We start from the raw sequence: 24,453 nt of genomic DNA, 5'->3' as shown, positions 1-24,453 counted from the left end.
TTCAGTCTCAAAGCTTGTCTCGTTCAGCTCACTTATTAACATGTAAAACAGAATATGAAATTAAATGGGAATATTTGTTGGAGTGTATTTATCAGCACTAATACAGTGGACTGCCGATGCACTTCCTTTCTAAGCTTGTCCCTTTATGTGTCACATTGCTAAGCAGCTTGGCGCTAATGAGCTAAAGGCTAATAAGCTCCATAAATCAGAGCCCTTGGGAGGCGAATCCGGCATTTTCCACGTAAACATGTCTGCTGCAAGCAAATAAGACTGTGAGTGTAAATATGTCCTCATTGTCGTCGTCCCCCCCCCCCTTCGTCTGCGTCCAATAACTTAGCAGCAAATGATGCAACAGCAAGCAGCCATCATGGCCGCTGCCCAGGGCTCGTACCTCAACCCCATGGCGGCCATCGCCGCGGTGCAGATGCAGCAAATGGCAGCTTTCAACGTCAACGGCCTGGTGGCGGCTCCCATGACACCCTCCTCAGGTACGCGGAAGGTCTTGCGCCTTCACCGAAAGCGGAGAGCCTCAGACAGTGGCTCCCAGCCCTGCTCCTGGAGATCTACTTTCCTGTCATTTTTAACTCCAGCCTAAACAAGGCACACCTCATTCAACAGCTAGAGATCTCGTGAGCACACCTCATTCAACAGCTAGAGAGCTCGTTAGCACACCTCATTCAACAGCTAGGAATCTTGTTAGCACACCTCATTCAACAGCTAGGAATCTTGTTTGCACACCTCATTCAACAGCTAGGACTCTCGTTAGCAAACCTCATTCAACAGCTAGGAATCTCGTTAGCAAACCTCATTCAACAGCTAGGAATCTCGTTAGCAAACCTCATTCAACAGCTAGAGATCTCGTTAGCACACCTAACTCAACAGCTAGAGATCTAGTTAGCACACCTCATTCAACAACTAGAGATCTCGTTAGCAAACCTCATTCAACAGCTAGGAATCTCGTTAGCAAACCTCATTCAACAGCTAGAGGCCAGATTGAGCTGCTAATTAGTATAATTAAGTGCGCTAAATTAGGGTTGAAGTGGAAAACTACAGGACGGTGGATCTCCAGGAACCGGGTGGGCAACCACTCCTCTAGCATCTACAGCATGCCTGGAAATGCACAAACTGTCCGTGATGCGATGTCTGAGGAGCATCCAGTGCATCCAGTGTTTCCTTCTGTAGCATGGTGTGCAGATGTGGGAAGAGATCGGTGAGTGGTACTCATTTTGTGAAAGAGTCTGTCACACTGTAGCCCAGGCTCATCCCGACCCACGTGTCACCAGATCAAGGAACAGGGTCTGTAGACAGAGAAAAAAAAAAAACGGTGCTGCATTTCACAATCAGGCAGGGAGAGGGGGGTATCGGGGAGGGATTTTATTCTAGTCACAGACATCAGAACTTTCTTTAGATCACCTGTCATAGATTGCACAGCAAGACAATTTCAAAATGGAAAAGGCTAAAAAGCTGGTAAATGGAGAAATCGCTGGTGGAAGAGGGCAGCCTTAGCACGGGTGAACTGTGGAGCCGAAACGCAATCCCACCTCCCCCTTCCCTGTCAGTCAGCTCGAGAGCTGCTCCCGGAAAACCCTCCGATTGTGTGCTCCTGAATACTGAGACAATCTGATGACTTTGGGGAAAAAGTTATTATCTGCACAAAGGGACAAAAGATTTGTGAAAGGTGAGCCGTGAAGCGCTCTTCACGCGCTGGCCTGACTCTCGTCATGGAGTAAGCCGCTCCCAGAGAGTGCCAGAGAGGAATAGATTAAATAAAGGGGCTCCTGGTATTTCCAGAGTTTGTAATCCATAAAAGCATATACTTGTTAAGGTAATGCCTATCAAATTTAATCCTGTGTGACTTAAATGCCCTTCACAGGGAAAAAGTAATAATCCCTTATCAAGAGAAGGCTTTGACAAGGTGACAAACCTAATGTGGCTTGAAGGAACGGAAGTCACTAATGGACAGATGGGACTAATCCCTTGTGTCTAATTAGAATAGTCTCGCATTCAAAGTCAGGTCAGGTGTGAATTGCCTCTTTCTTGCTCTGAATCATGTCTACTTGGGATACTTCAAATAAATTGTGCTGTGTTGTTCCTTTTTACTAATTATTGATTCTTATTTCGATTGATTGCACTTCTTATATACTGTTTCCAAATTAACAAGTGTCGTGCAATTGTGATATATAGTCAGTGAGCACTTTATTAGGGATACATGTACACCAGCTTGTTGATGCAAATGTTTAATCAGCCAATCATGTGGCAGCAACTAAATGCATAAAAGCACATGGTCAAGAGGTTCAGCTGTTTTTCAGACCAAATGTCAGAATGGGGAAGAAATGTGATCTAAGTGACTTTGACCATGGAATGATTGTTGCTGCCAGACAGGGTGGTTTGAGTAGTCAGAAACTGCTGATATCCTGGGATTTTTACACACAACAGTCTCTAGAGTTTGCAGAGAATGATGCGAAAAACAAAAAACATCAAATGAGCAGCAGTTCTACAGGCAAAAACACCTTGTTAATGAGAAAGGTTAGAGGAGAAAGGCCAGACTGGTCAAAGCTGACAAGAAGGTGTCAGCATTGCAAATAACCACACATGTGGTATGCAGAAGAGCATCTCTGAACACACAATGCGTCAAACCTGAATAGTAAAATAAATTATATAGGCTACAGCAGCTGAAGACCAATAACTCAGTAAAATAGGTCTAATAAATACCTAATACCTAAAGTCCTAACTGTGCCAACCTGTTTACCTTGTTCAGATAATTAGATTCTGGTTTGATTTTGTAATGAGCTTCCTGAGAAAGGGAAGAGAAACATTACATTTTGAAAAAAGTTAATTCTTTGTGTTTTAGGCACCAGCACGCCCCCGGGTATAAGTGCCACCGTGCCTAGCATAGCCACGCCCATCGGGGTGAACGGATTTAGTGCCCTGCCACCCCAGACCAATGGGCAGCCAGCCTCCGAACCCATCTACACCAACGGGATCCACCCCTACCCAGGTGAGCGCTAGCTGACCCAGCGGAATTAGCATGCAGCCTGGCGCACATCGACACCATAATACTGTAGCTTTAGCGACCTGCTAAACGCTCCAGCAAGATTTATCGCCTCATAAATCAAGCAAATGATTTTAACTTAGGATCTGTAGTGCGTCAGTTCCTCCTTTACTGAAGTGAATTCGGTGAATGTGCTTTTCTTTGAGTAGACGAGTCGTATCTTTAGAACGTATCTTTATGGCCCATTTGATACTGCACGGTGAGTGGCAGCTGACATAACCATGATCTTGAGAAGTGCGTGACTTGTCATGTTCTCAATACTTGGTATTAAAGGACATATGAGGGATATCAGAGATTGGTTACATTTTATAGAACATTTATACAGCTCTCTCTCCCTCCCTCTTTTTTTCTCTCTCTCTCCCTCCCTTCTCTCTCTCTCTCCCTCTCTCCCTTCCCTCTCTCTCCCTTTCCCTCTCTCCCTCTCTCTCTCTCTCTCTCCCTATCTCTCTCTATCACAGCACAGAGCCCCACAGTGGCAGACCCTCTGCAGCAGGCCTATGCTGGTGTCCAGCATTACGCAGGTCTGCTGCTCCTCCCTCCAGCTCTCAGTTCATCTTCCTGTCGTTCACAAAGCCCAGAGCGCACACGTTAAGCAATGACATTTTCTGTGACCAACGACATATTGAGCTGTAGCATAACATATGTTGTGATACACAGTTTAATTTAACGTCTGGCTAAATAACCATGCGCACAGTGTACATAACGCTGTTAAGTTTGAAGTCGACAGAGACCATCCGACAGGTGTGAGTGTCAACGGAAACCGTGTAAAATGGAATAGGTGGGCAGCCTGTAGTGTAGTGGTTAAGGTAAACGACTGGGACCTGCAAGGTCGGCGGTTCGATCCCTGGTGTTGCCACAATATGATCCGTGCAGCCGTTGGGCCCTTGAGCAAGGCCCTTAACCCTGCTTTGCTCTGCGGGAGGATTGTCTCCTGCTTAGTCTAAATCAACTGTACATGGCTTTGTATAAAAGCCTCAGCCTAATGTAATGAATACTTTTTATTTTATATGTCTCGAGACCCACCTCAACCTCCCCACGCACCCACAAGTGGGCGGCCTGTAGCATAGTGGTTAAGGTACATGAATGGGACACGCAAGGTCGGTGATTCAAATCCCAGTGTAGCCACAATAAGATCCGCACAGCCGTTGGACCCTTGAGCAAAGCCCTCAACCGTGCATTGCTCCTGCTTAGTCTAATCAACTGTATGTCACTCTGGATAAGAGCGTCTGCCAAATGCCATTAATGTAATGCAGTAATGTGAAGTGTGTGCTGGCTCTTAACATAGCCGTACTCCATTCAGTGCGCTCCGGCGTCCTTCTGGGCTCTCCTCCCCTCCCGGTCCGTCACCTCCTGTTCTCCTCCCGAGTGTGCGCTCCTTTCACCTCACCTCCCCCCGCTGTCTCCACGCACCGCTGGTCCTTTATGGCCCCGCCACAGCACTCATCTTAACTAAAATACAATAACCCATTAACTCAACAGGAGTTTACCAATGTACTGCGCTTTTTTCATTAAATATTATTTTAATGGATTTTCAGGAGCCTCGCTGTTCATTACGGCGACGGCACTCCCATGTCCTCGATCTACACCGCACTTATTATAAAGTACCTTTCGGGCATCGTATCACACCGGGGATTGCTTGCCCGTGCGTCAGATGACGGGCGGACTCGCAAACACAAATATAAATATTCTGTAGCTCTAAAACCTGTGGCGTTCTGTTGCCCGCGGTCTGGTTCGGCCTGTCTTCTCTTTTAGCTTTCATTCATTTTTTGGTTCAGTGGCTTACGGAGAAGAGGAAAAGAAACTATTGCTTTATATTGTCGGAAAGCGGTGTTAAATTTGAGTGTAAATGCGAGCTTCTGTCTTCAATCTCCCTGGCTACAGCAGCCTACCCTGCTGCCTATGCGCCAATCAGCCAAGTGTTTCCACAGCAACCAGCCATCATTCCCCAGCAACAGAGAGAAGGTAAGCAACGCCCCTCCCACCCCAGACAAAAGGTGATAATTGCAATTTTTTTCTTCCCGATGAATCGTACATAAAATTAGCAAGACATGAGAACGTAATTGGTTTTTTTTTAACCTTGATACATTTTTTTTGGTTAAAAATAAGCACATTTTGATATTTGATATATCCCACCGTGTAGACATTTTATTTTTTTAAATGCAAAACAGCAACATTGTCATTCAATCCACTGCCTGAACACGATACTTAATCTGGGGGGAGGGGGGGGGGGTCATTCGACAAACGAAACATTTCCTCTAACACACTAAGTAAAGACGCTTAGCGACTGCACACAGGGCCCCCTGGTCTCTCCAGCCATAACAGCTGCTTGCATCATTTTGCGATCGCTCCCGGCAACGAGAGCACGAACAACAACAGACCCGTGGAAATGTGTGACACAGTTTAGCTGAACTGGGTTTGTGCATTTCCTGACCCACACTGCCAGTGCTCCCGTGTTCCTCAAAGGGGGGTTTGTAAAAATCCATTAGGGAGCGGCCCTACCCATACCGAACTCAGAGCAGTGCTTACATCGTTCCCACGCACGGGAAACGTCTCTCTCTACATTCCCGGCTCCTAATCCCCTGTGCTCTGCTTTCCAGGGCCCGAGGGCTGCAACCTGTTTATTTACCACCTACCACAGGAATTCGGAGACCCGGAGCTCATGCAAATGTTCCTGCCTTTTGGCAATGTCATCTCTGCCAAAGTCTTCGTGGACCGGGCGACCAATCAGAGCAAATGTTTTGGTGAGTCAGAATCTCCATGCATGGTGATCTACGCCAGTCAAAGCTCTGGCTAAGAAGGTGCTTACAGTGAGCTTTATGTACGCAGAGTTATGGGCCTGCTTTATTCATCCTGCATCATTGAATCCTTGTCCAATGAGTGCCTTAAAGGTACAATAGGTAAGATTTTTGTGTTAAAACATTGTTACAAGACCATTGTAAATCCCTTCCGATCATTGAAAAAGACTCACTGACATGTTGACTCACCCTCTGCCTGTGTCTATAGTCCTTAAATTCGGGTTTCAAAATATAAAGTTGACGGGCCGGCTCACTGTACCAAAACATTGTATAGCTGTACAATAATTCAAGCTCATTGGTTGAAAATTGGTTCTAATTGCCACAGCCAATGGCGTTTCAACGTCAGCGCGTTTACAGAGGAAGGGTGGGATAAACAGTGTTGTGGTTTGAGCGTGTTTGTTGCTGCAATTCCTCTCTTGACCATTTGAATTCCAAAATTACCTATTGTACCTTTAATGTCTGGGCCATACTGTCTGCGAGGAAGCAGGTTCATATGAAGGCCAGCTGGGCCTAGCACCACACACATCCTTCTCCTAAGTGTGTGTTTCTGGCACAGAGAAATACCAGAGCTCAATTAACATTCACTCACTCGCATAGCCTCTGGATGTGTGTATAGACATGTATATTGTATGCACTATTTAGCGTTTCAGTGGAAAAACAACCAGCAAGATCATCGATTTTGTGATGGATGCAGTTTTGCCTAATATGGATCATGTGTGCAAAATGTGGAAGTTACAGGAGATCTGTAATTGCCTTACAGGAAATACTCAATTATGCCCGGGCCTAATGTCCTGAACCCGACACAGTGGAGTGGCTTAGGTTGCCATGCCGATTTGTGGCACTTGTGTTTGTGGTAATCTAAAGCATGAAGCAGTCGACTTCAGCTCTTTGAAACTGTTTGTTAATGTTACGTGTCAAGCTTTGGTAGGTCAATTAAGTAAAAGCAGAAGGAATGGGAAAGCACACCCAGATATAAAACCCCAGCCGTCAAGGTCTTAGCCGGAGAGTCCTGGCTAGTTTTTATTTTGTTATTTATTTATTATTTTTTGGTGTTTGTGAAAGTAAATAAACGATGGGAAAGAAAGTGCTCTGACCTCAGAGACCAACACTCCACGGTATTTAACATCAGTGCTTTTATAGTGTAGGGTAATGTTGAACTGGTTGCAGCATTGTTAAAAATTATACATTGTTATTAGTTCATTTTACGATAGGTGCTCTCCCCTTCCAACTGTATATTCTCATATCTAACCTGTCGAATAAGATTTTGCAGTTACAAGTTAAATTTAACAGAGCGATGAACTAGCATGTGTTGTCATTGCGTTGTACTTTATGCAGATTTGGGATCCTCATTGATTACATTGAATGGCAGAGGAGAAAGTGGCAGGTCATATCTCTAACTCTAAAGAAACATTCAATGCTCTGTCTGGTCTGAACATCAATTATCTTCCTTATCAGTGAGCCTTAATCCACACGCAGGGTTTGGGGTGGAGCAGAATGTTGGCTAAATGGAAATGATTGGCTGAAATGTATTACTTGCGTTTCAAATATGTGTATTGCGGTTCATTTATGTTTCCCGAATTTCGAGAGAAGAAACCGCCCTCAGAGGACTTTAAACATTAATAAGAGAATGACATTTGGAAGCGGAGTTGGGGATTTTTTGGCGTGCAGTTTTATTTTAATCCTCTATTTATAAGCCGGATATTGACATTTAGGGGGCCATCATCGGAAGCCTGAATGAAATGAAATGGCCGAAAACGCATTCCTGTCAGAGGCTCTGAAACGCTGGCGCTTTTGTTCTGCGCTCAGACGCAGCGACTGGGAGAGGAGCCCGGTAATAAGGCCCGCTCGCTCCAGTTTACCCAAGCACCGCTCTGGTTCCAGTCCAGGGCATCCTCTGACTTATCATCATGGCTACATCATTGCTATGGTGATTGTCACCCTGAAGTCTGCCACTCAGTTTCTGATAATGCAGTTTGCTTGGGCGGCTGTGACCACACAAACACCCTGCGCTCTGTATCATTAATAGGAAAAATACGGTCTGCCTTATTTAGTAAAGAACATTTTTTTGTATTCTTTGACAGCTGTAATTTTGGGCAAGCAAATTGTAGTAACACAATGCTTTTGATTTATTTACTGAAAATGTGGGCATGGCAAAATATTAACTGTTTTTCTTTTTTTGTGACATATAAACTTTGAAATCTGATCAGGTTTTACGTTTCTGAGTGTCATAAAAAAACGTTTTTCAAAGGTGCTGGAACCAAAATGTGATGGAAAGATGAAAAAAGGCCATTTGAAGAGAATGGATTGTCTTGTTTAGCAGAGAGATACTGGTTAAACAAACTGAGCTTGGATAACACCACTGCATTGTTCCACTTTACTATTTATTCCTCCTCCCAGTTTTCTTCCCAACAATAACCTTTTGGAGGCCAATGTAAATGAAAGGGTGAGATTTATTTAAGCGGGATCTGAGGGGGATTGGTGCTGTTTGACAAGCTCTCGGTTGCCTGGTTTGTTTAAGGCGTTTGTAAAAAGCACAAGCCTTATCTCTCCGGAGCTGACAAAAGCCTGCCCTCTCCCTCCAAATTAAATTGGACCCATAGCGGCGTGATCAAATCAGCTGGCAAGCGGAAAATTTGAGCCGTCAATCACAGGGTGTGCCTGATAAGAGTGGGGTAGGAGTTGCGGTGTGGTAAGCTCTGGCCTCATTCTGAGGTGATACTCAGGTGATATCAGTGTCGAGCACAGAGCCCGCCACCCCGCTTTACAGTGTCCCCTGCTGGTCCGGGGCAGCAACTACAGTCTTTTGCAGCTCCCATGTGTGGGGTGCAGGTTGAGCATGTGTGCCGTTTCTGCGCACATGCATGCATGAAAACACACACGCACGCATTCTCACGCACGCACGCACACACACACATACACACACACACACGCACGCACACACATACACACACACGCATGCACGCACACACACATGCACACTCACATGCACGCACACACACACACACGCTCACACACACGCACACACACACATACACATGCACACACACACACATACACACCCGCACTCACGCACACACACACACTCACACACACATGCACACACGCACACACACACATGCTCTCACACACGCACGCATGCGCGCACACACATGCACGCACGCACACCCACACACACATACACATGCACACACACACACACACACACACATACATGCACGCACACACACACACGCGCGCACACACAAACACAAACGCACACACACCCACACACACACACTACAGAGCTATTACCTAAACTACTTGTTTGCATTTTGTCATGTGCTCTTTGTTTTGGCCTCTTTGTATGACCCATAAGAGAGTGGTTTCCAGGGCAAAGCATATACTTTGAGACTTACGTGAAAACAAGAAGGACCATAGCTTTCCCCTAGTTTCACCTGGTTGGTTATGGACAGAATATATGATATACAAAATAGATAATGGATCAGCTTTTTTAATCACGGCCGCACAGAGATGCCTTTGGCCATTGTCTGCCGTTATCAGCACAATCTGTTTCATTACATTACATTACATTACATTAATGGCATTTGGCAGACGCTCTTATCCAGAGCGACGTACAGTTGATTAGACTAAGCAGGAGACAATCCGCTCCTGGAGCAATGCAGAGTTAAGGGCCTTGCTCAAGGGCCCAACGGCTGTGCGGATCTTATTTCGGCTACACCGGGCACTGACCTTGGGGGTCCCAGTCATGCACCTAACCACTAGACTACAGGCCGTTTCTCCTGTTGGCACTCCGTCTCTCAGTCCACCTACCTCTCATCCTGTCTTCCCAGGCTTTGTCAGCTTTGACAACCCCTCCAGTGCCCAGGCTGCCATCCAGGCCATGAACGGCTTTCAGATCGGCATGAAGAGGCTGAAGGTTCAACTCAAGCGGCCAAAGGACGCCAACCGACCTTACTGACCCTTCTGCCGTCCTCAGCAGGTAAGAGGCAGATTTCAGCGGAGAGATGGGGCTCCAGTTTGAGGAGCTGAGCTAAAGGCTGTCTTACTCTAAGTCAGGAACAGGACAGACTACTATGGGCCAGTGCTGAGTGTTGTTAAACAGGACAGTTAGACTCAACAATAGAGATTGTGTATTTGTGATTATGATGACCATGATAACGGTAATGTCTTGTGTGGCACCTCTTCTGTGTCAATGTATTTAGAATCCATCTATGTTAGATGGGATCTAAATGCCATAAAAGATGAAAGATGGTTGGGCCTCAACTACATTATCAGCAAAAGGCTAGAGTTTTATTAATTAAGCACACTATTTTTTTATAGTACAGACTGCTATTATGCTTGGCTATATCTGAAAGCAAACCATGCCAAGCCTTCTATTTAATGGAGTATGAAATAAAAGATAGCATTAAATGATGAGCGGAGAAGGTAATTTAGCAGTCTGACAGTGAACGGTAACCACGGCGCTGAAACATGTCAGTACTTTTAGAATGATAATGTCACAATATTGGAAACGTTGTCATTATCCCAACGGAAAGACCATTGCAGGAAAGGTGATTTAAATGAAGAAAAGGGCTAGGGAAATGATTGTGAGGTACGGTATTGCCCTCGGGAGAGACAATGGGAAAATGCGAGAGCGATATGGAGGAGAGGGGAGCCATTATGAGACACTCGGCACAGTTGTGACAGTAGTCATTTCAGACTCAGAATGAAGCCACGCAGAAGAGGTCCCTGTTTGCGGCATTTACCCAATCCCCTGGCTGTGTTCTGAGCTGGTCCAGTCTTTTCAATGGCCTCTTCGTCTGAGAGTCTCTGAGTCTTAAATGTTCATCCCATTCTTTCTCAAGTCCAGTCTTCTCTGTGTTTTTAAATGTTTTTTTCCTCACTATCTGTTTTTTTCATCTAGTCTTTACTTTAATGAGTGTTCGGAAACAAATAACAGATACGACATTTACGGAGCACGAAGACATTTACTGTTAACTGCAGAATTTAATACTATATGCCCTGAAACAATGGCTGCCTTTGCAGGAAAATATTATCTGTAAATACAAACTGTCCATTTTTTTTGTTTGCTTTTTTTTTTGTGTGGGGTTAAGTATGGGGTTATCCACGGAAGGTTCTGGGGCTTCTCACAGCTCTCCAGTACCAGGAGTATATATATATCTAACCAGAACTCTGGTGCTCACTACAGGATTGTCAGCAGGTCAGGGGACGGCCAATGCTGTTGAACAGTGTATTTTATATATTTACAGGTCTCCACGTATCTCCCTTTGCACTCTCCTCATATGTGAGATGAACAAAGTTAAGGAACCGCAGTGGGGTTGATTCTGCAGAGATAGATTTTTCAAAAGAATATAAAAAATCACATTATAATGTCTGAGCTGTGGCAAGCATTCAAGCAGCCTTCATGAGCTCTTGACACTAATGATAATAAGTATATTAAAGGAATCTGAAAAGGACCGGATGTCCCCATCCTAGTCCAGAACAAGATAAATATGTCCCAGTGCTAATTGCTAATAGTTAGCAAATATGATCATATCTTTTAGGTAGGTTACTTTTGTCCAGATGTTGGTGAAAAGGAGCCCTGAAAATTGTCAATGGTTTAACCATGCCTGTATTAACACGTAAAAAAAAAAGTGAGACTGCTGGCTTCTTATTCCTAGCTTGGTTTCCTTTCCATGTTCATTTAGACACAAAATGGCAGCCTCAGTTCAGTTGGCCAGCTATGGGTGGGGAGAAACTGGGACAAACGGGGAAGGGGTCAGTTATATTTCCAACGCAAAGGAAAAGAAGTTCCACCATCTTTTCTTCTTTTGCACCCAACCAACCTGCAAACCAGGCAGGGCCTATCATAGCTCGAGATGGCCTTCCTGTTGTCTAGCCACCAGTCATGGGGGACAAACTCCCAGACCTGTAAGTTGAACCCATGGTGTCATTTTATTTTGGATGACGTCATGTGGCGGGACTGTGACTGCGTTGCATGACATGGCGTCCATTCGTCTCTTTATATATTTCTTATGTATTTATATATTTTTGCGACTTTGTGAAGTGCGGTTGATTAATGCCTTTTCAATTGTCGATAGCTGTTTTGAGTAAATCTGAAATGCTGATTGATTGGTCTTTCATGATCAAGTGTGAACTTTGACCCTTTTTGCTGTTGTAATGTGACCTTGTGTGTTTTTTTATTTTTGTGGAACTCAATGTGTATGGATATTTTGTATTCTGTATTTCTATATGAACAACAACAGTTGTTTTTGGTTCCTTATGATTTTGTACCAATGTTCTTGTTTATGTTAGGAGGTGATGCCCGCATTCGTTCTGTATCTTGAGAAATGAACTCTTTGCAAAAAAGGACCTTTTTCAAACCTCAGTGAGAATGAGAATTACAGCTCATGTATTTGAACACGGTATGAATACAAATATTTACATTCTGCTCCTACATGCAACTGATCTGTATCTGAAGGACTCTGTGATTGTTTGGCCAACAGCAGCTTCTCTTCATATTTATTTGTGAAGATAGTCACCAATTACACAGTGACTGTAGGCCTTTTTTGAGCCTGGCAAATCTGTACAGCAAGTTCCATTCAAATGTCCCCCCATTTAATGACAGCTAGTGTTTTTTCTATCTCTCTTCAAATATGAAGTACGCTTAAAGCCAGGTCCTTTAATTCTTAAGCTGTCTATTTTAGTTTTGTAGGCTATAGGTGTACCAACATTTCAGATGTGAGACAATGTATTTCTATCCTTGTTTTATATATGTAGAGAGAGAAAGGCAGACTAATGACAGCCTCGACTGATACTGAATTAACATCCAGAAACTCCTCCTTTTCTCTGAACGTATACTGGCATGAAAAAGGTCCTTTTCATGCAAGTTACACCTTTCATTTGATTTACTTTTGTTCTATTCCAACGGGCCAACCCTGATAAGACTGCACGATTCTCATTGAGCTCCTTATCCCACCCCCCCCCCCAAATCATCTGGAAGGCCCTCCCTCGGGGTCAGAGAGGGTTGGGCCCGTTGCCACGGCAGCAGTCTATCCGGGTTCGCCCACCTCTCCTACGCCTATTGTACCGGTCTCTCTCATAGACGACACGTCAGGTGTGTGCCGGACACTCTGCAAAGAGCATGCTCCTTCAACGCGACTGAGCATGCTCCACTGGAAAATCAGTCTATATCCATATGAAATGAACATATATGTACCAGAAAATTCTCTTTCTTCTTCTGTGAAAATATCCCGTGTGGGAAAAAAAAGAAAGTGTTTATTTGTTCCGTTGCATTTCCTCTAAAAAAATAATTTAAAAAAATCCTAAAAAAAGATTTTTAGAAGCCCATTATATTTAGAGCTGATCAGTTTTAAAGCGACTGTGTTTTTATCTCATATTTATGTGTTAGAAGCCTGCTTTTCTCGTGAATGTGAGTATGCTTGAATTACTGTTATTTTATTTAAGAAATGGGGTCAGCTTCTGATCTATTAGTGTACATGCCGTTTTGTAGTCAAACGGGCATTTTCAAAGATCAAATAAATGAGTAGTACAATTACCGTGATTAGATAAATTCACTATTATAACAATTCTCAAAATTTAAATAAATGTATTTAGTGGGCATTATATGCTTCTATCTGGAAGAGTGATTTATTCTCTTTTCTCTATATATTCTATAAAACTTAACTATTTCTGATAGACTTATTAGAGGAATACTCCAACATTTTGGGAAATATACCTTTTTTCCGACTTACCCAGACTTCATTAAAAAATGGTTGAATTCGCAGGCTCGGTTTCCATGTTAGCATAACGTGTTAGCTTAGCATAAAGATTGGAGTCAGTAGCCTACCTTGGATACATGTGTGTTCAGCGGTTATAGTTCCAACCGTCTAACTTCTCCGAAAACAATGTCTCGTTTTTATAATTTTCTTCCCACACTTTTGATACGCATGATACCTTGTGTAAGTAACACAGTTTCGGAGTTGCTGTAAGGTGTATTTCTTCACTTTGAAGGAGGTAGGCTACTGACTCTTATAGGTGTCAAGTCTTTATGTTAAGCTAACACGTTATACCTAGCTAGGGAATGCACAAAAATGAAAATGAAATCTCATCTGGGTAAGTCAGTAAAAAGGTATATTTCCCAAAATGTTGGTGTATACCTTTGATACGTGTTTGACAAAAGCATTCTAGGCCACATACTCAGACAACACTCAAGCTCCTGTCCACATTTATTGTACGTTTGCGGTTTATTATAGCCATACAATGAGTTCCACATTTGCATTCAGCTAGTTTAACAGCATGTATGTGCTGTATTTAAGATATTGCACAGCTGTAGATTGTTCTTTTAAATATAAACAGCATTATACATATCATGCAGTAATATACATTACATTATTAATAATAATAATAATAATTATAATACATTTTATTTGTGAAGCGCATTACATTACAGTAAATAATCTGACACTGTATACGTTCATGTTTGTACTCATAACAGTACTTTTGTCATACTCGTCGTCATTTAAATGAGAATGTGCATGTACGTAAATAAACATACATTGAAGCACCTCATACGTTTTCCAATAGCCAGTATGAAAGTAATTGTCCCCATTATGATATTGTTTTGCACTGTTAGCGTTGATATTATTCTCGCCTCTCTGTTTTCAGTGTCCCTCTGTCGCTCCTGCAGGCTCAGGGACTACAGCAGGAACACTCCCTTTAGTCTCCAAGAGCCGGAAATTGAATACAGTCGCTTTAAATGACTCCTGTTCCAATTCGTACTTCCAGTACCTTTTAAGCATACATGTCTGTTCCATATGGTAAACCACACCCCAGTACATTCATTCACTGGATTTAGTTCACATATTTAAATTTATTTCTGTTTTTTTTCTGTCTGGTTGTTCTGTCTGTGTGTACACTGGGAGCCAGCGTTTTTGGGCTGTAGACTGCAGGGGGGGGCTAACTGCGTCTGTTCCCTCTGTTTCAGGATGAAGGGCCACACAATCTTATTTCCACAAGTGCAGTATAAAGTACAAAGACTTCTTGCTCTGCTACATATCATGAGAGAAGGACGGTCCTTTGATAACTCAGAAGAGAATCCGAAAGATCTGGCGAAAGGAACCAGCAGATTTTTTTTTCCTTTTTGCCCCATCTTTCTTCTTTTTTCTTCTTTGCCATTAACGGAAGAGGATTTTGCCAATATCAATATCATTTTTGCTGCTGTTGGGAAGATGGGCAGCATTGACAGACATTGTGCTGAAAGCTTGCATGCCACGGTGTATATGAAAGAACAGGCACAGACATACAGACATACATGCATACATACACACACGGACGCACGTGCCCTCACGCTGTTTCTCTCCCTCTCTCTTTGTGTCACACACCCATGCAGGCACCCACACACACACACACACACACACACACACAGGAAAACACATGCATATGCACACACACACACACACACAGGAAAACACATGCATATGCAGACACTCACACACAGGAAAACATGTGCATATACAGACACACACACAGGAAAACACGTGCATATGCAGACACACACACACAGGTTTTTGTGCCTATACAGGAGTTTAGTGGACTTGGCTGCAGGGCTGACAACGTAAGCTCTGGGAAAAACGGACAAAGAAGAGAATCCAGGATTATCTACGCGCATCATTCCTTGGAAAATAGGGACCAAAGGACTAAATGCTTTTTAAAAGAATAAATATACATATAAATATATATATATTTAAAGAAAAAACTCTATCTTGTAGCTGCAAGTATTACAGTTAGTTAAAAAAAAGAAATCATTAAGTAAATGTCCAGTGGCCTAAGTATGGATAAAAGTATCAGAAAACAGAAATGAAAAAAGAAAAGAATGTTTTTAAAAGAGTAAAAATTATTTGTTCTGGTAGATATTTACACTGTATTGTACCAGGTAGTTTAGAGAGGTAGATTTAAATAGTAGATTTGCAATTTACTGGTGTTTCTTTCTAAAGAAAATATATAGCTCTTGAACTTGAGAAGGAAGGATAAAAAAAGAAAATGTCTCTTTTTCTTTCCTAGTGAATACTAAGTCTGTACAGGACATTAAAGTTTGGCCACTGGATATCTTTCTCATCAAAATGTACATTTCACCGCAACTATCTGACAACTCCAAATGGAAAAAAGGAGAAAAAAAGACTGAAAATCTTATTATGCCTGTGCAGGGCAGGGTGCATTTTTCTCTTGACTTCCCATAAGCCTTTGTGTTCAAGCGACAATCTACTGAAAAGACCAAGTGAAAGGGACAAGGCTTTTTTCCTCATTTTTTATTTTTTTATCTACTGCAACAACAAAAAAAAGCGTGGTGTCATTTTAACCTATCATTTAAAAAGCAAAAAAAAGAATAAAAAGGTACTGCAAATGGGGCGATGGACAACACGGAGCAGAACATCCGGGTGGGGGCAGATTGTTTTCCGCCGAAACCTGAGACTGCTGACTGAACCTGAGGGTGAAGCTCCCTGCCTATCCACGGCAGAAGCGCTTTTTGACTCGTGAAAGGACACGACCATTTTGGGTCTGGTCTGCCGCTGTGAGATTGAGTGTGATCGATGTTCGTTTCCCTGCGGATAGAGCCGGATCTTGGTGTGAGGGCGAACGTTTCCAGGCTGACAACACAAAAGCAGAAATTGACTATCAGGGAAAACTGTAGCCAAACCGCCAAGCAGTGTTTGTTCAGAGAGTGTAGACCAAAAGCTGAAACTCATTTAGCTCTGTTACTCTTTTATGTAAATGGCAGTATGTACAGAGACCTTGACCTGCTTTCTTTATGTTTTATATAATGAGCACTGGAAAAAAAAAAAACTATCATCTTATATATTCCATATTTAAACCTAGCCTCCTGTATACAGTATAGCATATCAAGGCCATTACAAAGTTAATAGGTAGAACATAGCTCTAATCTGCCATCCCTCTAGAGCAGCATGACATTTAAAGCAAAGATCCTTCCTACAATGTACGTTTCAGTTAAACTCTTTCGACCTGAGAAGCTTTTGATTTTTACCATTTACTGGTTCTCAGGTATCACGTTCGCATTGCTTTAGTGTCAGGAAGGGAAAGCAAGCACTCTCTTCGTTTGTGAGCATCTAAAATGAATTTAACTGTAAGCAAACTTTCCAGCTGAACACCAGCACATACCTTCCCCCACAGGCTAGGTCAGGTCAACTGCAGGGGAGGGCAACAGAACTGCAAGGCAAGGTACATTTGAATCCGGAGCAGTCCGATTTGAGGGGGGGGTGAGGTGAAGCAGATGTCAACAATCAAAGCCAAGCTGACCTCTGACCCCCAAGCCAGCCATAGGTCTCACATTTATTCTACTGAAGTGGAGTGGATTGGAAGACTACCCAGGGACCAAATACAAGTCAACGAAACCCCAAGCCTCCCCTTCTCAAACACAGAGCATGTGGATTTAGGATGCCACTATGGATTTGGTAGGAAATATTTAATATTTCTGAAAGTTTTACTCCAAAGCTGAACAGGTACATTCCGAGCTGAAAAGTTTCCCGTTGAAAAACATCTCACTGTCTACTGTGATCCACAGTTCACATTCCTGGGATCCTATCACTTAATGACAAGATGTTACTTGTGCATCTAACTTTGTATGTTTATGCATTTTTCATTTAGAAACAGAACTTTGGTGGCCCAGTCTATGTGAGTTCAGTTCTCTTCTGACAAGGCCCTCTCCTGTAAAGCTGCATAGTGTCAAGGCTGAGGCCCTTCCTGGAACAATGCACAGAAACTTTTTTTGAGGTTAGGATGAAGGCAAAGGTCTCTCACTTTTCTCCAGGAACAAAAGTTATGTAACAGAATTGGGTTTAAATGGGCTCTGACCAATAATGCGGTCTATCACTTGTTGAATGCGCCCAGCTCCTCAGCCTTGCTGCTCAAATGGTGAGCTGAGTGCTTTCAGCCATTACGGTCTGTTTGAAGGCCTTTGTGCTGTATAAGATTCCATCCGTAAATATGTTTCACTGCGGCCATTTTAAATTGAGGACAGGCAGAGAAACAGTGGTACATTAGACTATTATCAATGCAACAATGAAGGAAATATGAAGCGAAATGGCAGAGCGCAGTTGTTTTTGAGACGATCGTACAAAGCAGTATGTATGTACCGGGACTGCGTTGCCTTCCTCCGGGAACCTTTGTTATATTTGATACGTAGCCTTTAAATCAGGAAATAGAAGCAGTTTTTTACTGGTCCATTTTGAGCACAGCCACAGTTCTGTTCTGGTTTGTGTGTTCCCAGCACCTTCTGAAGGTGCTAACCAGTTGAAAGCTAAAGGACAGAGAAGTTTGCTCTTTCTTATGTTAGCACAGTTGAAACTTGAACTGAAATTATGGAGGATATGTTCCTTATGATAATGAACCATGTGCTTATTGATGGCTATTTCTTTGCTCACCCCAGTAAACATTTTTAAGTAATATTTTTTTTCCAGATCATTAGAAATTCATGTTCTTAATTTATGAATTTATTTTTTGGGTTCTGCTACCATTTCTTCTTTTTTGCATCTATTTGAATTATTTTGGTAGTACATTCCCTGGTGGCACATTTAAGCATATTGTAGTAATCTCCTGTAATGTTTTTTGTTAGTATTTTATACTGAATGTCATGCTAAATGAATAAGAATTTTAATTGACGCTGACTGAGCAAATTGTCTAGCGCAGGGTGAGACGCAAGGTCTCCATGTCTTTCTGATCTAAAAAAAGAAATGCTGCCTTTACGCCGAAACACTCAGAGCAAAGTTCATCCCTGTCTGATAGTCCCAGTCTCCCCACAGCTGGCTAGCACATCACCACTGCCCTCAAATTGTCTCTCTGTTGCACCAGAGAGCCAATAACCAGAGCTGGAGAGTAAATTATATCCACATTTAATCAGAAAGCTTTTCTAGTGAAGGCCCTCTTATTATCTGTACACCCCAGGAGAGGATATTATAGCAACGTGTAGGAAAATGTAGATGTAACCCCATGATATGATACTGCGGGAATTGGAATTACACTTTATATTGTTTTATATTATTGTTATATTGTATTTCCATTGTTTGCTTCTTCTGAATTTTTAAAAACGTACAGTTGCTGCTTATGACGTCCACTCTTGAGGATAGCAGTGCTTGTTTGATGCTCAGTCAAGCTACCCGCTCCCCTGTTCCGGCCAGCCACGTGTAATGTGCAGCACGTTAGGAAGGCGCTGGTCTGTTGAACAAGCTTTCGGTCACCGTTAGTATGGACCTGCCTGCCTGAATGAACAGTTAGAGGCTGGCATGTATGCCGTGACCTTGCGAAAAATCGATTATATGGCTGCATATACGTAGGTCAACAGAACCTTCATTGCTAACTTAATTAGCGATGTTTGCGGTATTTATCACAAAGAGACATACAGTTACTGTAACAGGAAACTATGTTCTTCTTCTACTTTTTTAATGATGGATGAGGGAGTAAGTAAAAGACATTACGCCAAGACTGTTTGCCTGATATTTAGTGACCATGAGTAGTTGATAGTTTCAGAAAAATGGAAGGAAATATTTGCACAATTCTGCACGAGGAGAAAAGTGTGATTCAATCTGCTCTGATATTGTCATTAGAATGACAGTAGTGTCAAGATACATCTAAGCACCAGGGTAGGGTTGCACCAGCTTTTCGTAAGGCCTCCCTTAAGTTGGAATGTAAACTTCACACTACAGGCGTTGTAGCTACTAGTTTGTTTACAACTAGGCTCCTAAATTTGGTTGCATCATGTCCAACCGTGTCCTTAACACAAAAGCTCCATTCTGTGTTGTGTGGTGCAAGATATTGTAATATATACTTATCTATCTACTAATTTATTTGAGTAGTGCATAAGTTGTAATTTAGTTGCAATTTGCATTGCAACTAGGCTTAGTTCTTATTCACAGCTGCTGCAGCTGGCCCCAGGTTTAGATGAAGACCAGAGACATCTCTCAGCTGACGAGGTTCAGCTACAGACATCTCTCAGCTGACGAGGTTCAGCTACAGACATCTCTCAGCTGACGAGGTTCTGCTACAGACATCTCTCAGCTGATGAGGGTCTGTTACAGACATCTCTCAACTGATTGGGTTCTGTTACAGACATCTCTCAGCTGACGAGGTTCTGTTAGAGACATCTCTCAGCTGATGAGGTTCTGTTATAGACATCTCTCAGCAGATGAGGTTCTGCTACAGACATCTCTCAGCTGACAAGGTTCTGTTAGAGACATCTCTCAGCTGACAAGGTTCTGTTACAGCCATCTCTCAGCTGATGGAGTTCTGCGACAGACATCTCTCAGCTGACAAGGTTCTGTTAGAGACATCTCTCAGCTGACAAGGTTCTGTTACAGACATCTCTCAGCTGACGAGGTTCTGTTACAGACATTTATCAGCTGATGGAGTTCTGCTACAGACATCTCTCAGCTGATGGGGTTCTGCTATAGACATCTCTCAGCTGACGGGGTTCTGCTACAGACATCTCTCCGCTGATGGGGTTCTACTACAGACATCTCTCAGTTGACAAGGTTCTACTCCAGACATCTCTCTGCTGATGGAGTTCTGCTACAGACATCGCTCAGCTGACAAGGTTCTACTACAGACATCTCTCAGTTGACAAGGTTCTACTCCAGACATCTCTCAGCTGATGGAGCTCTGTGACAGACATCTCTCAGCTGACAAGGTTCTACTCCAGACATCTCTCAGCTGATGGGGCTCTGTGACAGACATCTCTCAGCTGACAAGGTTCTGCTTCAGAGCCATCTTTCAGTTGATGTGGTTCTGTCTCTGGCAAGCAGCCCGTGTTTTCTATCATATAGCTCTGTTACTGCTTGGCTAGGTTTCCATGAGGACTTGTTAAATCAGCAAGTCATATAAGTGTGCAAGCTCCAAGGTTAGACATGATAACTGATTGAATTGCAAATTAAATGAAGTTGTACCTGCTGGATCATTCATTAGAGTCTCCTGCTTTCTGGGCAGGGAATGTGCGACTTAAAATTGTAGAAAGGAATTGTTTCAGGAGTGGACATTTGATGTAAATGGCTGAAACTGAGAGCTAATTAAAGGAGCCTGTCTTACAGGAGAGTGCAAATGATTACCTCCAGTTTAATAGCCATTTAAGAACATAAGGTCTCAGTGCTTTTTCCCCCAAAGTTATTAACAGGCATGCAGGGATCTGTCCCGCTCCAAAGCTCCCACTGTGCATTAACAGTGTGTGCAGAAACAGTGTGTGTACTAACAGTGTGCAGAAACAGAATGAACTGGGAGAAGAGTGAGTGGCTGCTGAACTGAAACTCCACAAAATCACTCAGGTTACTCAGGGTATGGGGCGTAATGATGTCATGATTCGTGGTGAATTTCAGAGCCTTACCTATAAGCATCGTCAATAAGGAATAAAAAGGATTCGTTCTAACAGACAAGATCCGGGAGTTCTGCGAGGCTGTTCAAAATTGAGTTCAACCAAACAAAAATAACTTTGCACAGGTTTTAAAAGGCCATGATCCAGATATTACGAAATCATTTCTATGCCCCGACTATGATATGATACCCGTCAAAATACAATTATATAAGTTTACCAAGGAGGCTGAGATTCCTGTCTAGCTGAATGTGGTAAATCTGTTTTTAGTATTTATGAAGAGAAATTAAAAGCAGGTTGTAAATACTGTACAGAAAACTGTCATGAGTTGCCCAGGAGTGATGTCAATTGAAAATGTATCAACAACACAACAAGCCTATAGAGTTCAGTTTGATTATTGCCCATTGTTTTCTCTTATCTCTTGCTTTTTTATTCAGTAGATGCACTACAGAATGAGACATGGCAAGCCTCACAAAGTTTTTAATTAACGAGGAGCCAGAAATGATCTGTTGAACTGGGATTTTGTTTACAAGGGCAGGTTGTGATATTTCTGAAAGCTAAAGGAATGCTTACTGTATGTCATAACTGGATTGGATTCAGCTTCCTCGGCTGGGTAAATAGACATCTCAGTTCTGGGAGCCGAGCATGGCAGCCATGAAAAGTAAATGCAATGGTAGCTCACGATGTGTAAGCATGCCAAGTCGGGGAAATGGGTGGCTTTTAAATTCAATATTAGTCAATACATTTAGATCCTCTTCAAACACCATGCCAGGTGAATCACTTTCTCTGTTATTGGAGAAGATAATACCTAGGCCAAAGTGCCAGCCAGCCCTGTTTACATTAATGGCATTTGGCAGACGCTCTTATCCAGAGCGACATACAGTTGATTAGACTAAGCAGGAGAAAATCCTCCCCTGGAGCAATGCAGGGTTAAGGGACACGAGGGCCTAGAAATGCTGTGCGGCTGTGCAGATCTTATTGTGGCTACATCAGGGATCGAACCACCGACCTTGTGGGTCCCAGTCATGTACTTTAACCACTATGCTACAGGTCACCCTGTTTGTTGCCATGACAGCATACCAGTCACCAGCCTGCCTCTGCTACCCTGCCTGACTTCAGTTAAATTCTGTTATCAGCCATCCTTATCTGTACAATAATATATTAAATAAGGAAATTAATAGTTAATATATATATATAGTAGTCATTGAGTTAAAGAGAAGGAAACTGAAATAATCTATCGGAAAATGTGAACAGAGATAATTAAGTTTTCTTCTGGTACATGAATAGGTTAATGTTTTTTTTGTTCCTTTTTTTTTCTTTTCTTTAGCATTGACTAAAGCTGGGGCGAGTTTCCATTGTTTATTCAGACACGTTTTTGAAGATGCAAATTGAAAGAACGGTTACTGTATTTGCTGAATCCCGATTAATTTCCACGTGCTTCTTCAGGCCGTGAGCTCTCCCATTACAAATATGGGGGAAACATGTCAGAAATGAAGAACGGTACAATGGGAATGAAAGAAAAATAATTCACAGCATAATTACATTCAGTTAAGACAAAGGGAGTCTCCTGGAAGAAAGAGTGGGTTTGAAACAGATTTCATTCGCGGCTCTCCATTGTGAAAGTCAATGACTGACCTCAGCCTTGGAGGTAGGTTCATGCGTATGCTGTGAAACCTAACTGGTAGGAAGACTTGTCCTGTAGTCTTGCGTTCTCTTTGTCTCATCAATTCCTATTGTTCATCTTTACAGCTCTTTGGCTCAAAGTAATCTGAGTACATGGAACATAATACAATACATTACATTACATTACATTACATTACAAAGCATTTAGCAGACGCTTTTATCCAGAGCGACGTACAACGAAGTGCAGTTCAAACATAATAGAACGGTATACTGTATATATATTAACAATTTGAAGTTCGAGCCCGCGATTACTTGTTGCTTTTTATTGCCGTATATGACATACCTGCCTGAGACTATGTGCCAATAGTGGGGGGAAAAATGTTTCTCGACACAGTCGTGATCAGATCAGCGTAAGGTCCAGCAACAGAAGTCAGCCTTAAGCGAAGATCATTGTTTGTAAAAGATGCTGCCCATAGAAGCTTGTACATTAGGCCCATGCGTATGTTTCTCTCTGTGACTCCTGCTCTGATCTCCCTTTGGCAGTGTTGAGGGGAGAGATGTCTCCATCCTGCTGTCCGTGCGCTCATAGTCCGAGCCTTTACCTCAGTCTGTCACCGATAAGGGTGGATCCTACTCTCATATGTACAAGGACCAAATTTTAACCTTTGTAGACCAGCTGTATAGTTATGATGTTTCATACAGTGGATGCCCAAAGCTATAAAAAAAATTTAAAAAGACAGAAAGGCAGTCTGAGCATGTAACATTACAGGAGGCCAGATTCCCGGCTTTAATTTCACTCCTTTTCATTCATGTTCACTTTATTTTCCTCAGCCAAATACAAAGGTGTCATATTCTATGGAAATTGTTTATTTATCTGCCTATTTATGAATTAATTTATGAACTGTCTCAGTTGACCTACCTAAATATATGCCCTTTTAAATCCTTATTTCTTGAAAAAACTAAAGTTTTATGTTTATTTTCAAGAAACTGCTGTAATTTAACATAGTGTTGGTAAGGGCCTTTTTCCCTGATCTGGAGGGATTTCTCCTGTAGTGCTCCAGAACTCTGTAGTTCTCTAGTTAATTATATTCTGCTTAGACTAAAATAAAGCACAGTCCTGTAGAACATGGAATGAGGGTGGTCATTTATTTATTTATTTTATTTTATATTTGGCTAATTTTCACAGTTAATGAAGGTATAATTTGTTGATTGTTCCTTATATCTATGATTGAGTGCCTGCTCTCTCCCCCGTGAGTATGTACAATTGTACACCAAGCACAAGTGCATTGTGTAGTCATCCTTCAGATCTCCCTGGTACAGGTCAATCGATTACACTGCCTGGATGAAAAGAGGAGGTGAGTCAGAAGATTATATCAGCAACTAGAGTTATCTTAAAGGCAAAGGCTACAAGATCATTCCACATTTTCCTCTTATAATATCATATATTCGGACAATGTTATGTGTAGGCAATTTGCCAATGTTGAATTAGAGCTGTAAAATGTTCTTTGTTCAGAATGCCATTGCATTAATTACAATGATAATATCAAGTAAATGTGAAAAACAAATTGGTGAAGGTTAGTGGCATTTTATTCTACAATGAGGGAATAATGCATGTATTAATGCATAATGAAGTGGGG

General features: G+C 42.3%; 1 protein-coding gene across 2 annotated transcripts in view; it reads left to right on the top strand.

Annotated features, from left to right (window-relative positions):
* LOC133112141 (CUGBP Elav-like family member 4) overlaps positions 1 to 15,142 on the top strand; it is a 108,165-nt gene extending 93,023 nt beyond the window's left edge. The window contains exons 7-13 of one of the 2 annotated variants that reach the window (XM_061222856.1): positions 341 to 488; positions 2,852 to 2,998; positions 3,511 to 3,573; positions 4,934 to 5,014; positions 5,650 to 5,793; positions 9,678 to 9,826; positions 14,813 to 15,142. In XM_061222856.1, coding sequence (XP_061078840.1) covers positions 341 to 488; positions 2,852 to 2,998; positions 3,511 to 3,573; positions 4,934 to 5,014; positions 5,650 to 5,793; positions 9,678 to 9,805 — 711 coding nt within the window. In that variant the 3' untranslated portion in view covers positions 9,806 to 9,826; positions 14,813 to 15,142. Of the gene's footprint in view, positions 1 to 337; positions 489 to 2,851; positions 2,999 to 3,510; positions 3,574 to 4,933; positions 5,015 to 5,649; positions 5,794 to 9,677; positions 9,827 to 14,812 lie in introns of both variants that reach the window. The other variant, XM_061222855.1, reaches the window with a different exon arrangement.
* Positions 15,143 to 24,453: the final 9,311 nt, after the last annotated feature.

This window comes from Conger conger, chromosome 15 (genome assembly GCF_963514075.1).
Source record: "Conger conger chromosome 15, fConCon1.1, whole genome shotgun sequence".
Lineage (NCBI taxonomy): Eukaryota > Metazoa > Chordata > Actinopteri > Anguilliformes > Congridae > Conger > Conger conger.
The sequence above is the reverse complement of the archived record's forward strand: the minus strand, read 5'-3'. Positions and strand labels throughout refer to the sequence as shown.